General features: G+C 41.2%; 1 protein-coding gene across 1 annotated transcript in view; it reads left to right on the forward strand.

Moving 5' to 3' along the window:
- The first annotated feature begins 9831 nt into the window (after positions 1-9831).
- The window catches only part of LOC115204313 (phospholipid phosphatase 3-like), a 33391-nt gene continuing 26335 nt past the window's right edge, over positions 9832-16887 (forward strand). The window contains exon 1 of the mRNA XM_029769780.1: positions 9832-10661. Within this exon, the coding sequence (XP_029625640.1) occupies positions 10457-10661 (205 nt within the window). The 5' untranslated portion in view covers positions 9832-10456. The remainder of the gene's footprint in view (positions 10662-16887) is intronic.

The raw sequence follows: 16887 nt of genomic DNA on the forward strand, positions 1-16887 counted from the left end.
TCATTGTATATAAGATTATGTTCTTAACTGACTTGCCTAGTTAAAGGTATTTTTTTTTTTTGCTTTTTATAACAGGTTCTTCAGTCTGAACTACTCTCTCAGCTTGGCTGTTTGACTGTGGAAATCTAGGGCTCGACATGACATGTCTGAACTCTCAGCTGGTAGAAAACTCTTGACTCACAAGACATTTCTTGATTCGCAAGCTGTCTTCCATTGTTGGGGCACAAAATGTTGAGCACCCCATGCCTTGCAAAGATCGACTGTAGTGCTGTAATTGTGTGTTTACTTGCTGTCCCCCTAAACTTGGAGATTTCTGGGTATTTTGTAGTAATTCACACATAGTAGAAATTCTGTGTCATTGTAATGGAAGAGGTCCACTCTAACTTTGGCCCAAGCTTTCTCTTATATTGGATGGGACATGAGCGGCTGTTTGGTTGTTGTTTTTGTGTTTGTTGCAGACTGCACATTTTGTTACATCTTCAATCTGTTTTGCCATGCCTGGCCAGAACAGAACTTCCCTTCCTCTTTCCTTACATTTTACAATTCCCATGTGTGCTTCATGGATTTTTCAAATTTCTTCTCATTTTCTGTGGGACAACACATTTTAACTTTTGAACAGCAGTCCATCTGAGTATTTCAAGTCCTCTCTGAAAGTGCAGTGGTGCTGTATTTTCTTTGCAACTTTCCCTCTTGTGTCTGGCCATCATTTTTTAACTGTTTCTGTGACCAGTTTTTACTCTCCATCTTCTGCTGTTGCTGTTTTGAATTGCTGCAGTTTCTCCTCTGAAACAGAAGGTTTTTGATCGATGTAGTTTACATCCAGCTCACCATCGAGCAATTTCTCTCTCTAATCCTTCAGGTATGCTCGGCTCAGTGCATCAGCGACGTGTATCTCCTTTCCTGGTTTGTCTGTCACATGTAGACTGTATCTCTGTAGTCTCATCAGCATTCTCTGCAGTCTGGCTGGTACTTTCTGGAGCGACTTCATTGAAGATTGTTTCCAAGGGTTTGTGGTCTGACTCCACCTGGATCTGCTTTTCATACAGGTGTCATGACGTTGCCCTCTTTGGACACTGCGAGCACCATCCCCCGACCTCTATACTTCTGACACCAGGCTCTAAGAGCGGTCGTAAATTCCTACGAGGAGACCCTCTCCTCATGGCCCCAGTATAGAGAGAACAAAGGAGTTCTTCCACCTCACAGAACTGGAGAACCGAACGACATTTATGTTCTGGAGAAGGTATAAAAGATCGGCGAAGAATTCAGCAACGAACTGATCCGTTTGGTACAATTTTGTGAAACTCATGAGCCAATACAGCCACATTACCATAATCATGTTTATAGAAGAGTCTCGGGTATGAGACTTACATCTAAATGGTTGTATAAAATGAATGAATAAGGATGGAACTGTTTGTGAAATTGTGCAATGTGATTTTGGACTGTTTAATGAAGGAAACTCCAATTCCCTTTGGAGTCTTAACTAAATCAGAGGACTGCCCATGAGCACAGTTATGGTCTGGCGTCATGGGACAGGCCCTTTTCTGCTCTTCTGAATAAAACCCCCACCGAGGTTTTCTATCACCAGACCGAGCTTACCTCACTTACGAGATGGCTAAAGGTTGGAGACCATGCATTTCTCTTGATGAACTTTTAACCATACCACGTGGTTAAACTCTTAGACTATCGATACCGACAGAATAAGAACAAGTCTTTGATATTAATTACTAGTCTGCAGCTAGGAATTCGGTATCATTGAACGCGAAGACCGACAACCGCCGAAACATCTCTCCTATAACGACATTAATGTCACTCTGAATTACCCATTCTAACCACGACAGAGAGCGAGAGAGGGCGGACAAACTCCAACAGAAACAAACTTTTCAACAGAGATCCCGACGACACACTGAGCGTAAATATGTATATATTTTGATTGCAATTGTTCCCGAATGAGCGAGCGTTCATGTGCAAAGGATTAGTATTTCAATTGTTATAATTATCAACTCTGTAGTGCCTTCTCAGCTGACCCCACTCCCCTTTTGTCTAACAAGCCGTCATGTCGGTTTAGCCCACTAGGGCACATTCTCCTATCATTTCCTTGTAAACATATCTACTGTTTGTTATGTATTTCTGTGAATTACTTAGTTAGTAAATAAATTATTTTAAGACAATTGATGTATGGATGACTCATAGTGAAGACTGGGTTCGTGCAGATAACCAACAATTTACGACATTTGGAATGAGACTGGCGTGAGGTAAATAATAATTCATTAATTCGAAGACTAATAGATCAGATATTAAAATATCTGAAAGTTATATTAGGAAAATTATAACTTTGTAATCTAAATATTTTCCTTGGTGCCCCGACTTCCTAGTTAATTACAGTTACATGATTAATCAGGTTAATCGCGTAATAATAATTAGAGTTATTTGATAAATATGTCTTCAGTTTTAATGATGCCAACGACACGACACAGGTTTTGTTGAAATTTCTTGCAGCCATACACTATCGCCGTTAGCTCTTTTTCAATTTGAGTGTATCTCTTTTGACAGTCTGTGAGTGATCTTGACCCGTATGCAATTGGCTGACCATCTTGCAGGATCACAGCTCCCAAGCCTTCTGAGCTTGCATCCACAGATAGTCCGTTTTTTTTTACATCATAGTACTTTAACACTGGCGCATTGCTGACAAGCTAATCAAATGGCTATTTGCATTGCCCCCCCCCCCCCCCATTTACGCTGCTGCTACTCTGTTTATTATATATGCATAGTCACTTTAACTCTACCTACATGTACATATTACCTCGACTAACTGGTGCCCCCGCACATTGACTCTGTACCGGTACCCTCTGAATATAGCCTCGCTAGTGGTGCATCTTGTTCTATCACTTGAAATTCCAGTTCAAACACTTTCTCTTTGTACTTGAATTTCTTAGGGATCCCCATAAGCTGCTGTCAAGGGCGCAGCTACTCTTCCTGGGGTCCAAACACATTAAGGTACTTAAATCACACATAAAACAAAAGATAAAACAATACATCATATAACATTATTACACCACTACATATCTACAATACAAAATGTATAAAACCACCGTACAACAATATTACAATGTACGTGTGTGTATTGTGCATGCGTCTTCACAGTCCCCGCTGTTCCATAAGGTGATTTTTATCTTTTTTTGTTATCTTATTCTACTGCTTGCATCAGTTAGCTGACGTGGAATAGAGTTCCATGTACTTTAGTCATGGCTCTATGTAGTACTATGCGCCTCCCATAGTTTGGGCTTGACTAGGGGATTGGGAAGAAACTTGTGGGGTATGCATGGATGTCCGAGCTGTGTGTAAGTAATTTAAACAGACACCTCGGTGCATTCAGCATGTCAACACTTCCAAAAACAAGTAGTGATAAAAAATCTGTTCTCCACTTTGAGCCATGGGAGATTTACATGCACATTATTAATGTTAGCGCTCCGCGTACATGTAATGGCCACCCATGCTGCCCTGTTCTGAGTCATTTGTAATTTTCCAAGGTCCCTCTTTGTGGCAACTGACTACATGACTGAACTGTAGTCCAGGTGTAACAAAACTAGAACCTTCCTTGTTGATAGTGAATGCAGAGCAGCGCTCTATTATTGACAGACGTCTCCCCATCTTAGCTACTGTTGTTTTGACCATGACCTTTTACAATCCAGGGTTACTCCAAGAAGTTTAGTCACCAACTTTGTTCAATTTTCACATTATTTATTACGAGATTTTGTGAATTATTTGTCCCAAATATAATGCTTTTAGTTTTTGAAATATGAGTAAGAGTAAGAGTAAGAAGGGTAAGGGGCCTAGACAGCTGCCCAGGGGAATTCCTGATTTTACCTGGATTATGTTGGAGAGGCTTCCATTAAAGAACACCCTCTGTGTTCTGTTAGCCAGGTAGCTCTTTATCCACAATATAGCAGGGGGAGTAAAGCCATAATACAAGTTTTTCCAGCAGCAGACTGTCAACAGCCGCAGTGAAGTCTAACAAAATAGCTCCTACAATCTTTTTATTATCAATTTCTCTGAGCCAATCATCAGTCATCTGTGTAAGTGCTGTGCTTGTTGAATGCCTTCCTTATAGGCATGTTGAAAGTCTGTCAGTTTGTTTACAGTAAAATAGCATCGTATCTGGTCAAACAGGCTGATTGGTCGGCTATTTGAGCCATTAAAGGGGGCTTTACTATTCTTGGGTAGACCACAATTTCTTCACCTCTTCCACACTAACTTTATGGATTTCAAAATTACAATGCTTGTCTTTCATAATTTGATCAGTTATACTTGGATGTATAGTATCAGTGTTTGTTTCTGGCATGTCATGCCTAAGTTTGCTAATCTTGCCAATGAAAAAGATCATTAAAGTAATTGGCAATATCACTGGGTTTTGTGATGAATGAGCCATCTGATTCAATGAATGATGGAGCTGTTTGCCTTTTTCCCCAAAATGTAATTTAAGATGCTCCAAAGTGTTTTGTCATTCTTTATATAATTAATCTTTGTTTAATAATATAGTTTCTTCAATCCAAGCGCGGCCCACGCTTGGATTGCGTCCTACCTGACAGGTCGCTCCTACCAGGTGGCGTGGCGAGAATCTGTCTCCGCACCACGTGCTCTCACCACTGGTGTCCCCCAGGGCTCTGTTCTAGGCCCTCTCCTATTCTCGCTATACACCAAGTCACTTGGCTCTGTCATATCCTCACATGGCCTCTCCTATCATTGCTACGCAGACGACACACAATTAATCTTCTCCTTTCCCCCTTCTGATAACCAGGTGGCGAATCGCATCTCTGCATGTCTGGCAGACATATCAGTGTGGATGACGGATCACCACCTCAAGCTGAACCTTGGCAAGACGGAGCTGCTCTTCCTCCCGGGGAAGGACTGCCCTTTCCATGATCTCGCCATCACGGTTGACAACTCCATTGTGTCCTCCTCCCAGAGTGCTAAGAACCTTGGCGTGACCCTGGACAACACCCTGTCGTTCTCCACTAACATCAAGGCGGTCACCCGATCCTGTAGGTTCATGCTCTACAACATTCGCAGAGTACGACCCTGCCTCACACAGGAAGCGGCACAGGTCCTAATCCAGGCACTTGTCATCTCCCGTCTGGATTACTGCAACTCGCTGTTGGCTGGGCTCCCTGCCTGTGCCATTAAACCCCTACAACTCATCCAGAATGCCGCAGCCCGTCTGGTGTTCAACCTTCACAAGTTCTCTCACGTCACCCCGCTCCTCCGCTCTCTCCACTGGCATCCAGTTGAAGCTCGCATCCGCTACAAGACCATGGTGCTTGCCTACGGAGTTGTGAGGGGAACATTGTAGAATAATAGTGAAGACATCAAAACTATGAAATAACACATATGGAATCATGTAGTAACCAAAAATGTGTTATAAAATACCCTTTGCCTTGATGACAGTTTGCACACTGTTGGAATTCTCTCAACCAGCTTCACCTGGAATAGTTTTCCAACAGTCTTGAAGGAGTTCCCACATATGCTGAGCACTTGTTGGCTGCTTTTCCTTCACTCTGCGGTCCGACTCATCCCAAACCATCTCAATTGGGTTGAGGTCAGGTGATTATGGAGGCCAGGTCATCTGATGCAGCACTCCATCATCCGTTCACCTACTCTGCGTCTCACAAAGACACAGCGGTTGGAACCAAAAATCAAACATTTGAACTCATCAGACCAAAGGACAGATTTTCACCGGTCTAATGTCCACTGCCAGTGTTTCTTGGCCAAAACAAGTCTCTTCGTCTTATTGGTATCTTTCAGTAGTGGTTTCTTTGCAGCAATTCGACTATGAAGGCCTGATTCACTCAGTCTCCTCTGAACAGTTGATGTTGAAATGTGTCTGTTACTTGAACTCTGTGAAGCATTTATTTGGGCTGCATTTTCTGAGGCTGGTAACTGTAATTTAACTTATCCTCTGCAGCAGAGGTAACTAGGTCTTCCTTTCCTGTGGTGGTCCTCAAGAGAGCCAGTTTCATCATAGCGCTTGATGATTTGTGCGACTGCAATTTTCCGCATTGACTGACCTTCATGTCTTAAAGTAATGATGGACTGTCATTACTCTTTGCTTATTTGAGCTGTTCTTGCCATACTATGGACATGGTATTTTTTTAACAAATAGGGCTATCTTCTGTATACCACCCCTACCTTGTCACAACACAACTGATTGGCTCAAACGCATTATGAAGAAAATAAATTCCACAAATTAACTTTTAACAATGAACACCTGTTAATTGAAATGCATTCCAGGTGACTACCTCATGAAGCTGGTTGATTGAATGCCAAGAGTGTGCAAAGCTATCAAGGCAAAGGGTGACTACTTTGAAGAATCTCAAATGTTAAATATATTTTAATTTGTTTAACACATTTTTTTGGTTACTACATGATTCCATATGTGTTATTTCATAGTTTTGATGTCTTCATTATTATTCTACAATATAGAAAATAGTAAAAAGTAGTAGATGTAGACGTATCCAAACTTTTGACTCGTACTGTATGTTTTTGCAAACATCTTTTATGAATTTAAAGGTAATCCAAGAAGCAATCATCTCTAGTTCTTCAAAAGTATCTGTAATCTGATCACAATATTTTTGCTGCTAATGTAACTGATTCAATTTTTGTTGTAATCAGATTACATGTAATAAGTTACTCCCTAACTCTGGCTGTACTGAGTAGCCTACAATAGATAGGTGTTAGGTGTGTAGTGGTTATCACTAGGGAGTGTCACTGTATGCAATTACAAAACTTTTCGGGGGGGAAACTAATTTCCCCCGCACATTGTGTAGGCTATATTCTTAGTTTTGTTCTCAAACATGTAAGCCTGGTTAGTGAGCTTAACTTTAATCACTGCTAAAGCAGTGGAGGCTGGTGGGAGGAGCTGTAGGAGGACAGGCTCATTGTAATGTCTGGAATGGAATAAATGGAATGGTATCAAACACATCTAACATATGGAAACCACAAATTTGACTCTGTTCCATGTATTCCATTCCAGCCATTGGAATGAGCCTGTCCTCCTATAGCTCCTCACACCAGCCTCCACTGTGTTGCAGGCTTCTCATCGCTCCTGGCCCATCTATCACACAGTAAATGACTTTCTACAGCCATCTAGTGGCCATCAAAATTACTGCTAACTGCTTTAGGCTCTTCTATTGAAGACAGACCGTGGATTTATAACGTTTCTATCTAGTCCACTTGCTGGGGTCCGGAATCATCCCATGACCTTTGAGTCTGACATTTGAACAGAAAAAGCGAAGTAAAGGTAGACTTGCAGGGGCGGATTGACCATCTGGCATTTTGGGCAAATGCCAGATGAGCTGGTAATCTTTTTTGCCTATTGGTCCTGTCTAACTTTACTTTTTTTCTTCACCTCCTCAGATCAATGGTTGAGGGTTTGAAGCTCTATTCAATAAGACAAGGAGGTAATGACACAGACCTCTCTGCCTAAATAATTTGCTGTTAGTTCCTTATTTTATTTTCATTTATTTTCTCACTTTTGTTTGATCATCTTTTCCTCTCTCATAATACATGATTGGTCTACAACTGCTTGCACAGGAAACATCAAACTAGGCAGCTATGTTCATGAATCAAACACATTTCCTCACACGTAGGCCAATATGTTTCTCAAGTCCCTCACCAGTTGTAGGAAAGGAGTCTGGCGTGCAAGGTCACTTCTTCTCACATAACATTCTCAGCAATGCTACAGTCAGCCGTGGCTAGGAGCCTGATAGCATGCAAGGGTACTTCCTCTCACAACAGAGAATGTTACGTGAGAGGAAGTACCCTTGCACACCAGGCTCCTTTCCCACAACTGGTGAGGGACTTGAGAAACATATTGGCCTACGTGTGAGGAAATGTGTTTGATTCATGAACATAGCTGCCTAGTTTGATGTATCCTGTGCAAGCAGTTGTAGACCAATCATGTAAAACTACTGCACGAATTTGCAGTTATTTTACCTTGTGTAGTCTGTCTCTAATAAACCTTAATATACAGTTCTGAAAAGAAAGAGGTGACAATTTCTGTACTTCTCACCAGGTGGTGGCACTCTCCTACCTCTTGTACCTGCAATTCCATACTGTGTAAGGAAAAATCTGAGACTGATCAGAGAGTATACATTTGAAGGAATTCTCATCTACAAGACAGTCATAAGATATATGCTAATAACTGTGTTGGGCCTATACAAACCATTTTAGCAGAGACATTCAGGGTTGGAGATGTCCATTGAATAGACGGGTAGGCATAGGGTCTACTGCATGGTCTCCCATTAGGTCTTCACTAACCAGGAAAGTAACTGATGGTAGAGAGAAATCCATTTATTTGATCAAAGGAAGGATTAGATATTGTTGGGCAAACGATGACATTTGAAGTGTAAGGCAAAGGGCAACATTTTCTCTCGTTTTAAATTTTTCTAATTTAAGTAGGCCTGGGAAACATAATGGAATCTCTCATTACACACATCTACTCACACATATTTACACTGACACCACAACACAAACTGCATACATCCACACCCACATAGCATGCACCTGCATACTGACACTATACACACAGACGCATGCACACACACACACTGCTGCTACTGTCTAATCTAGCTTGTTGCCCAGTCACTTTACCCCTACCTTTATGTACAGTACATACAGTAGCTACCTCAATTACCTCGTACCCCTGCATATACAGTAGACTCGTACTGGTACTCCCTATATATATATATATATATATATATATATATATATATATATATATATATATATATATATATATATATATATATATATATATATATATATATATATATATATATATATATATGTGTTATGTTCTACTCCCTAAATATAGCCATGCTATTTTTATTTGTTATTCACTGTGTATCTGTTTCTATTTTATTTTCTTTAACTCCGCATTGTTGGAAAAGGACCCATAATTAAACCCTGGGGCGGCAGGGTAGCCTAGTGGTTAGAGCGTTGGGCTAATAACCGAAAGGTTGCAAATTCGAATCCCCGAGGTGACAAGGTACAAATCTGTCGTTCTGCCCCTGAACAAGGCAGTTAACCCACTGTTCCTAGGCCGTCATTGAAAATAAGAATTTGTTCTTAACTGACTTGCCTAGTTAAATAAAGTAAATTACAAAAAAGATAATAATTCACTGTCAGTCTATACCTGTTGTCTAAGAAGCATGTGCCAAATACAATTAATGTGATTACTAACCTAATTTAATACACATACCACAGTTCATCAAAGCACACTGAAATAAAAATGTATGCTATTAAATAAACATTTATATATTTCTCTATATTCTTAATTCTCTCTCAAATATAGTATTGATTCTAGCATAACATAGCTGTTAACAAATAAAACAAACAAACAAAGCTATTAGTGTAAAACAAACAAAAAAGTAAGAATCAAATCAAATTTTATTCGTCACATGCTTCGTAAACAACAGGTGTGAAGTAACAGTGAAATGCTTATTTACGGACCCTTCCCAACAATGCAGAGAGAAAGAAAATAGTGAAATAATAGAAAAGTAAAACACATAATAACAGATACGCAATGAGTAACGATAATTGGGCAATGTACAGTACCGAGTCGATGTGCAGGGTACTCGTGCGAGGTAATTGAGGAAGATATGTACTGTACATACAGTGACAGATAGTAAACAGTAGCAGCAGTGTATGAGTTGAGTCAAAGTTAGTGCAAAAAGGGTCAATACAGATAGTCCGGGTAGCTATTTGGTTAACTACTGTATTTAACTAACAAGTGGGGGTGGGTTGTCAGAACTGGAGCAAAGGAGATATAAACATTTTGCAAAACAAACTCCTGGGGGTCTGCCTAGTTTTGGGGAGGGACAAAATGCGAGGGAACAGGAGGACTGAACAGAAAATAGTCCAACACATGGAGAGGGCATTTGGAATAGTTGAATGAATGACATATGGGCAAGTTTGAAAGTTGACAGACGTATTGAGCAATGCGTGTTTTGCAATTTATTCTTTTAAAATATTGATTTAGTTGGTTTTAGGGTAACGTATCATGATGTAACGTGGCTAGCCAGCTACAGTAGTTGAAGACTTTGAACAGAGAACACGATACAGTGGGACAGTGAGCGCTTTAGCTCGCAACACCTCAGTGAACTGAAGCAAGAACACTTCTCTTTCAGTTTATCTTTACTCTTCTTTACGCTATCGTCGAACTTGTCTTACATTTCACAGATAAGCTTGTTGCTAACGGTTTGATACCTGTCAAGTTTAACTTTTGTGGTCGTTGGACATGGTTTTCAATAACAGTTAGCTAGCTAAAGTTAGTCAGCCATCATTAATTTGTATTTTTCAACGTTGGACGGACTGAATGTTCACCTTTGGGATACTTAACGTTACTGTCAGTAAACAGAAACAAGACAACATCAACGTTGTATTTTAAACAAGAGACAATATGCAAAAGTTCAACTCGACACACACTAGTACTCTTCCTCGGGACGCTGAGCTTCAGCAGCGTTTAGCCGACAACGGGGGAGCCGGGGAGGCGATGAAGGAAAACGGCGCTGGGAAGAATCACATCCTTGCAGAACCTGCAGACAGTTCACTCTGCACCAAGAGAAAGATGCTGGTCGGCTTGGATGTTTTCTGTCTGTTTGTAGGTAAGAATTATGGTGAACACCCTTTGCATATTATTTCACCCTTTTACCCTTTTTTATTTGACTGAATCTCAACGTAGCAGCATGACATGATTGTCTGCCTTGCATTAATTTAATTCTTAGCCTGTCTCAGTATTTCCATCTTATTTCCGAGGAAATATGCAGAGGTCAATATCATTAACATGAATATAATTAATAGTATGTATGCCACAGGATGGGCAATTATTGCACATAAATCTAGGACGGCTCTCTCACATGTTGTCCAAGTGATGATAGACGACCATTTAATTAAACCCATTACATTTATTAGCACAAGTAGTTAAGAAGAAGAACCAACGGCAAAGTGCAACAGGTCTAGCAGTTCAACAGGTCACAATGCAAGAATAAGTCCTTTCAAAAGCCAATTCAGCACTTAACCAAAAGGGCAAAAAGGAGTATGTCTGTACTCCAAGCTAAGCACTGAAGAAAAGCTGGCAGGAGAGTTTGTCCCGGGAATTTTTTTAGTTCCCATGACAACCATCCATGGGGTTCTCGAGAAAATAACATTAGAATAAAACATGTTGCTACCCCTTCCCTGCTTGTGTTCTAATGCCAAAATTACATTTGTTCATTGTTTGCCTTGCTTCACTACAGCATTATCCCTTGCCAAGTATCTTAACTCCACTGAGTTGAGCACATTCTAGAGCTTTTGAATTGAACCTCCAACTCCTAGTCGCTATACCTCGATACTTACCTTGTAGGCCTACGTATGTTTGTCCTTTGTTGCGTGCATTTCTTTGCTGAAATCCATACCTTTTTTTAATAAAACGTTAATCAAATACAACCACAGATGTTTTCCTTGTTGAGATTCAATTGGCATTCGCGGCTGAGTTGCCATCTTAAAGCACCAGTAATGAGGAAACAGTCAGTGGTTGTATTTGATTAACGTTTAATTAAAAAAAAACGGATTTCAGCAAACAAAGAAAGGCACGGAACAACAGAGGACAAACATAGGTACATGATAAGGGTTTAAGAATTACATTTTTTTTGTAAAAGTATTGACATATCGCGAGTCAGAGGTTCATTTAAGGAACTCTAGTGTGGCAACAATATCTGTAATGTGTGCAGCAAAGTTATTCTGCCAAATTAGGAGGCTATTATATAATTCAATAAAGCATTGGATAATGGCCCTACAGTTTGAATGCTGATAGGGTTAGCAGTGTTAAGCCATAATGTGGAACATGAGGCAATCTGACAATCACACACAAACACAGAGGGACTATTGGGTTGCTACTTTGTGGTAGTTATCATTGGTTACTCCTCAACTAACATGAGTGAATGAGTGAAACACAATTGTGTGCCTAACTACACCCCTGAAATGAAATGGGGTGGGGGGGTGTCGATCAGCCTCTCTGGTGCTGGCACTATGTGAAAGCAGGGAAGAGTGGTTTGTTTTGAAGTCGTTAACATGCCACAAACAGGACTATAAGGCGGAACCTGTCCAGGCAGACAGACAGGTCTGCCAGCGCACCGTTGGCGGTTACGAGCTGCCTGTTGCTTCCCAGACAAACACACTGACAGACATGTTCACTCTCACCGTACAGCCTGTTATTCCTCCTTGCCTGCAGGTATGCTATTGCCTCCTCCTCTGCTAGGTAGCATGCTTGACACTCACCTAAGTGTTTAGGAAGTGGCTGGTAAGTGCCAGACAGAGACTGGCCCAGAGTCAGAAGATGGGAAGGAAATATACTTCTTCAGTTCTTCTTAGCTCCGCCTAATGAGAACACGTGGGCTGGTGTTGACTTTCCTTGTCCCTGACTGCTGGTTGCATTGCAACACTAGGATTGACTCAATCACCGGGTTGCATGCTTGAAAGAACATGAGTGAGAGGAAGTGAGAGATTTAGAAAGTGTCTTTTTAAAGTCTCTCAAGACAAAGGGCAGCATGGCATGCTTGCCATTATCTTCCACAATTCACTACCATCATCTCTGGTATCATCCTCTTCCCCCATTCACCACCTTCATCTCTGGTATCATCCTCTTCCCCCATTCACCACCTTCATCTCTGGTATCATCATCTTCCCCCATTCACCACCATCATCTCTGGTATCATCATCTTCCCCCATTCACCACCATCACCTCTGGTATCATCATCTTCCCCCATTCACCACCATCATCTCTGGTATCATCATCTTCCCCCATTCACCACCATCACCTCTGGCATCGTCCTCTTCTGGCATCAGCCTTGTTAATTTAGTAGGAAGTAGGCAGTAGGAAGTTCTCTCATCCATTTATATGCAGATGATACAGTCTTATACTCAGCTGGCCCCTCCCCGGATTTTGTGTTAAATGCTCTACAACAAAGCTTTCTTAGTGTCCAACAAGCTTTCTCTACCCTTACCTTGTTCTGAACACCTCCAAAACAAAGGTCATGTGGTTGGGGAAGAGGAATGCCCCTCTTCCCACAGGGGTTATGACTACCTCTGAGGGTTTAGAGCTTGAGGTAGTCACCTCATACAAGTACTTGGGAGTATGGCTAGACAGTACACTGTCCTTCTCTCAGCACATATCAAAGCTGCAGGCTAAAGTTAAATCTAGACTTGGTTTCCTCTATCGTAATCGCTCCTCTTTCACCCCAGCTGCCAAACTAACCCTGATTCAGATGACCATCCTACCCATACTAGATTACGGAGACATAGTTTATAAATCAGCAGGTAAGGGTGCTCTCGAGCGGCTAGATGTTCTTTACCATTCGCCCATCAGATTTGCCACCAATGCTCCTTATAGGACACATCACTGCCACTCTATACTCTAAACTGTTCATCTCTCTATACCCGTTGCAAGACCCACTGGTTGATGCTTATTTATAAAACCCTCTTAGGCCTCACTCCCCCCTATCTGAGATATCTACTGCAGCCCTTATCCTCCACATACAGCACCCGTTCTGCCAGTCACATTCTGTTAAAGGTCCCCAAAGCACACACATCCCTGGGTCGCTCCTCTTTTCAGTTCGCTGCAGCTAGCGGCTGGAACGAGCTGCAACAAACACTCAAACTGGACCGTTTTATCTCAATCTCTTTATTCAAAGACTCAATTTTGGACACTCTTACTGACAGTTGTGGCTGCTTTGTGTGATGTATTGTTGTCTCTACCTTCTTGCCTTTTGTGCTGTTGTCTGTGCCCAATAATGTTTGTACCATGTTTTGTGCTGCTACTATGTTGTGTTGCTGCCTTGTTATGTTGTTGTCTTAGGTCTCTCTTTATGTAGTGTTGTGTTGTCTCTCTTGTCGTAATGTTGTCTCTCTTGTCCTATATTCATATGTTATTTATTTTTATTTATTTATTTTAAAAATCCCAGCCCCCGTCCCTGTAGGAGGTGTTTTGCCTTTTCGTAGGCCGTCATTGTAAACAAGAATTTGTTCTTAAATGACTGTTGTTGTCTCTACCTTCTTGATACAAATCATTTACAAATCATTAAAATCCAGACAGAAAATATTTACACAAAGAAGCAACCTATTATCACAGTCAAACTCTCATTTCATTTAGTAATAAGTTCACCATTCTACCTTCTTGCCTTTTGTGCTGTTGTCTGTGCCCAATAATGTTTGTACCATGTTTTGTGCTGCTACTATGTTGTGTTGCTGCCTTGTTATGTTGTTGTCTTAGGTCTCTCTTTATGTAGTGTTGTGTTGTCTCTCTTGTCGTAATGTTGTCTCTCTTGTCCTATATTCATATGTTATTTATTTTTATTTATTTATTTTAAAAATCCCAGCCCCCGTCCCTGTAGGAGGTGTTTTGCCTTTTCGTAGGCCGTCATTGTAAACAAGAATTTGTTCTTAAATGACTTGCTTAGTTAAATTAAATAAATTAAAATTAAAATGTACTTTTGGTTCTTTCTTGATAGATATGATTGGCATCACTATCATCAGCTATATTGTGAATTAACAGAATGCCTTGTCTCTAGTTGTCTCTGTCTCAACTCCAACAGTATGTCGTGTCTCTAGTTGTCTCTGTCTCAACTCCAACAGTATGTCGTGTCTCTAGTTGTCTCTGTCTCAACTCCAACAGTATGCCTTGTCTCTAGTTGTCTCTGTCTCAACTCCAACAGTATGCCTTGTCTCTAGTTGTCTCTGTCTCAACTCCAACAGTATGCCTTGTCTCTAGTTGTCTTTGTCTCAACTCACAGTATGTCGTGTCTCTAGTTGTCTCTGTCTGAACTCCAACAGTATGTCGTGTCTCTAGTTGTCTCTGTCTCAACTCCAACAGTATGTCGTGTCTCTAGTTGTCTCTGTCTCAACTCCAACAGTATGCCTTGTCTCTAGTTGTCTCTGTCTCAACTCCAACAGTATGCCTTGTCTCTAGTTGTCTCTGTCTCAACTCCAACAGTATGCCTTGTCTCTAGTTGTCTCTGTCTGAACTCCAACAGTATGTCGTGTCTCTAGTTGTCTCTGTCTCAACTCCAACAGTATGTCGTGTCTCTAGTTGTCTCTGTCTCAACTCCAACAGTATGCCTTGTCTCTAGTTGTCTCTGTCTCAACTCCAACAGTATGTCGTGTCTCTAGTTGTCTCTGTCTCAACTCCAACAGTATGCCTTGTCTCTAGTTGTCTCTGTCTCAACTCCAACAGTATGCCTTGTCTCTAGTTGTCTCTGTCTCAACTCCAACAGTATGCCTTGTCTCTAGTTGTCTCTGTCTCAACTCCAACAGTATGCCTTGTCTCTAGTTGTCTCTGTTTCAACTCCAACAGTATGTCGTATCTTTAGTTGTCTCCTCTCCAACAGTATGTCGTGTCTCTAGTTGTCTCTGTCTCAACTCCAACAGTATGTCTTGTCTCAGGGAGTTCCATTCTAATTTTCCCTAAATGTCAGCAGCAGATTCCTCAGGCTGTTGACCCCTCGTTATCTGCCCCGTCAAGGGACTCATTTATTACTGTCACTCTGGAATTCCCCCAAGGCATCGCATTCTAATGGCCTTATAAGTTAGGAGGGAATCCACTTCTTTGCTCAGTGTGGTCCCTTCTGTCTCAGACAGTACTTTACTTTTAAGTGTTTACTGCAGTGAAGTAAAGACGTTAACACTGTGGCATGGCATTATGAATGACTGTTATTAACACGGTGGTATGGCATTATGAATGACTGTTATTAACACGGTGGTATGGCATTATGAATGACTGTTATTAACACGGTGGTATGGCATTATGAATGACTGTTATTAACACGGTGGTATGGCATTATGAATGACTGTTATTAACACGGTGGTATGGCATTATGAATGACTGTTATTAACACGGTGGTATGGCGTTATGAATGACTGTTATTAACACGGTGGTATGGCGTTATGAATGACTGTTATTAACACGGTGGTATGGTGTTATGAATGACTGTTATTAACACGGTGGTATGGCGTTATGAATGACTGTTATTAACACGGTGGTATGGCGTTATGAATGACTGTTATTAACACGGTGGTATGGCGTTATGAATGACTGTTATTAACACGGTGGTATGGTGTTATGAATGACTGTTAATCAGAGCCTAAAACCAGGATCACTTCATAATTTGACTTAAAGACGTATGTGTGTGTGTGTGTGTGTGTGTGTGTGTGTGTGTGTGTGTGTGTGTGTGTGTGTGTGAGACCAGGTAATACTGTCCCCCAGATCAAAAATACGTCTAAGTGGGATGATTGATGTTTCACAGAGAGATCATTTTTCTACTGTGTCAGTATGTCTCTCAAGCATACGGATGTCTCAATCTGTGTGTGTGCATTCCTCCTGCACACATTATTGAGCTTTCAAAAGAAGAGTTCAGGTCTGAACAGAATCCATGTCCTGAGGCCATGCTATGCTAGAGACACTGCGTCCAGCAGCATAGGCAGGGTCAGAGGTGAGGGGTCAGTCATTGACGTACCTGTGGGCAGGCTGAGACCAGCTTGCCTGCCTCCTGTACAGCTGAGACCAGCTTGCCTGGCTGCCTGTCTCTCTCTCCAGCACAGGTGGTCCTCACTCTGTCATCACAGTTATTTGGGCCCTTAAAAGTAATTGGAAGGTGATCTGAAGTCTTGAGTGGTTTGTGAAAACCATCAATTACAGTGACCACACAGTCATTCATATTTGCTCAGGATAAAGATTCATAGATGAAATTAGACCCAAATCAATAGCAAAATTAGAGCATGGATTTAGCTGCCTCGACTAAGCTGGGTCAAATGTTTTTGAATAGCACTTAAAACTTCTTACGGATCATTGGGACGCTAGCG

Source organism: Salmo trutta, chromosome 1, assembly GCF_901001165.1.
Source record: "Salmo trutta chromosome 1, fSalTru1.1, whole genome shotgun sequence".
Lineage (NCBI taxonomy): Eukaryota > Metazoa > Chordata > Actinopteri > Salmoniformes > Salmonidae > Salmo > Salmo trutta.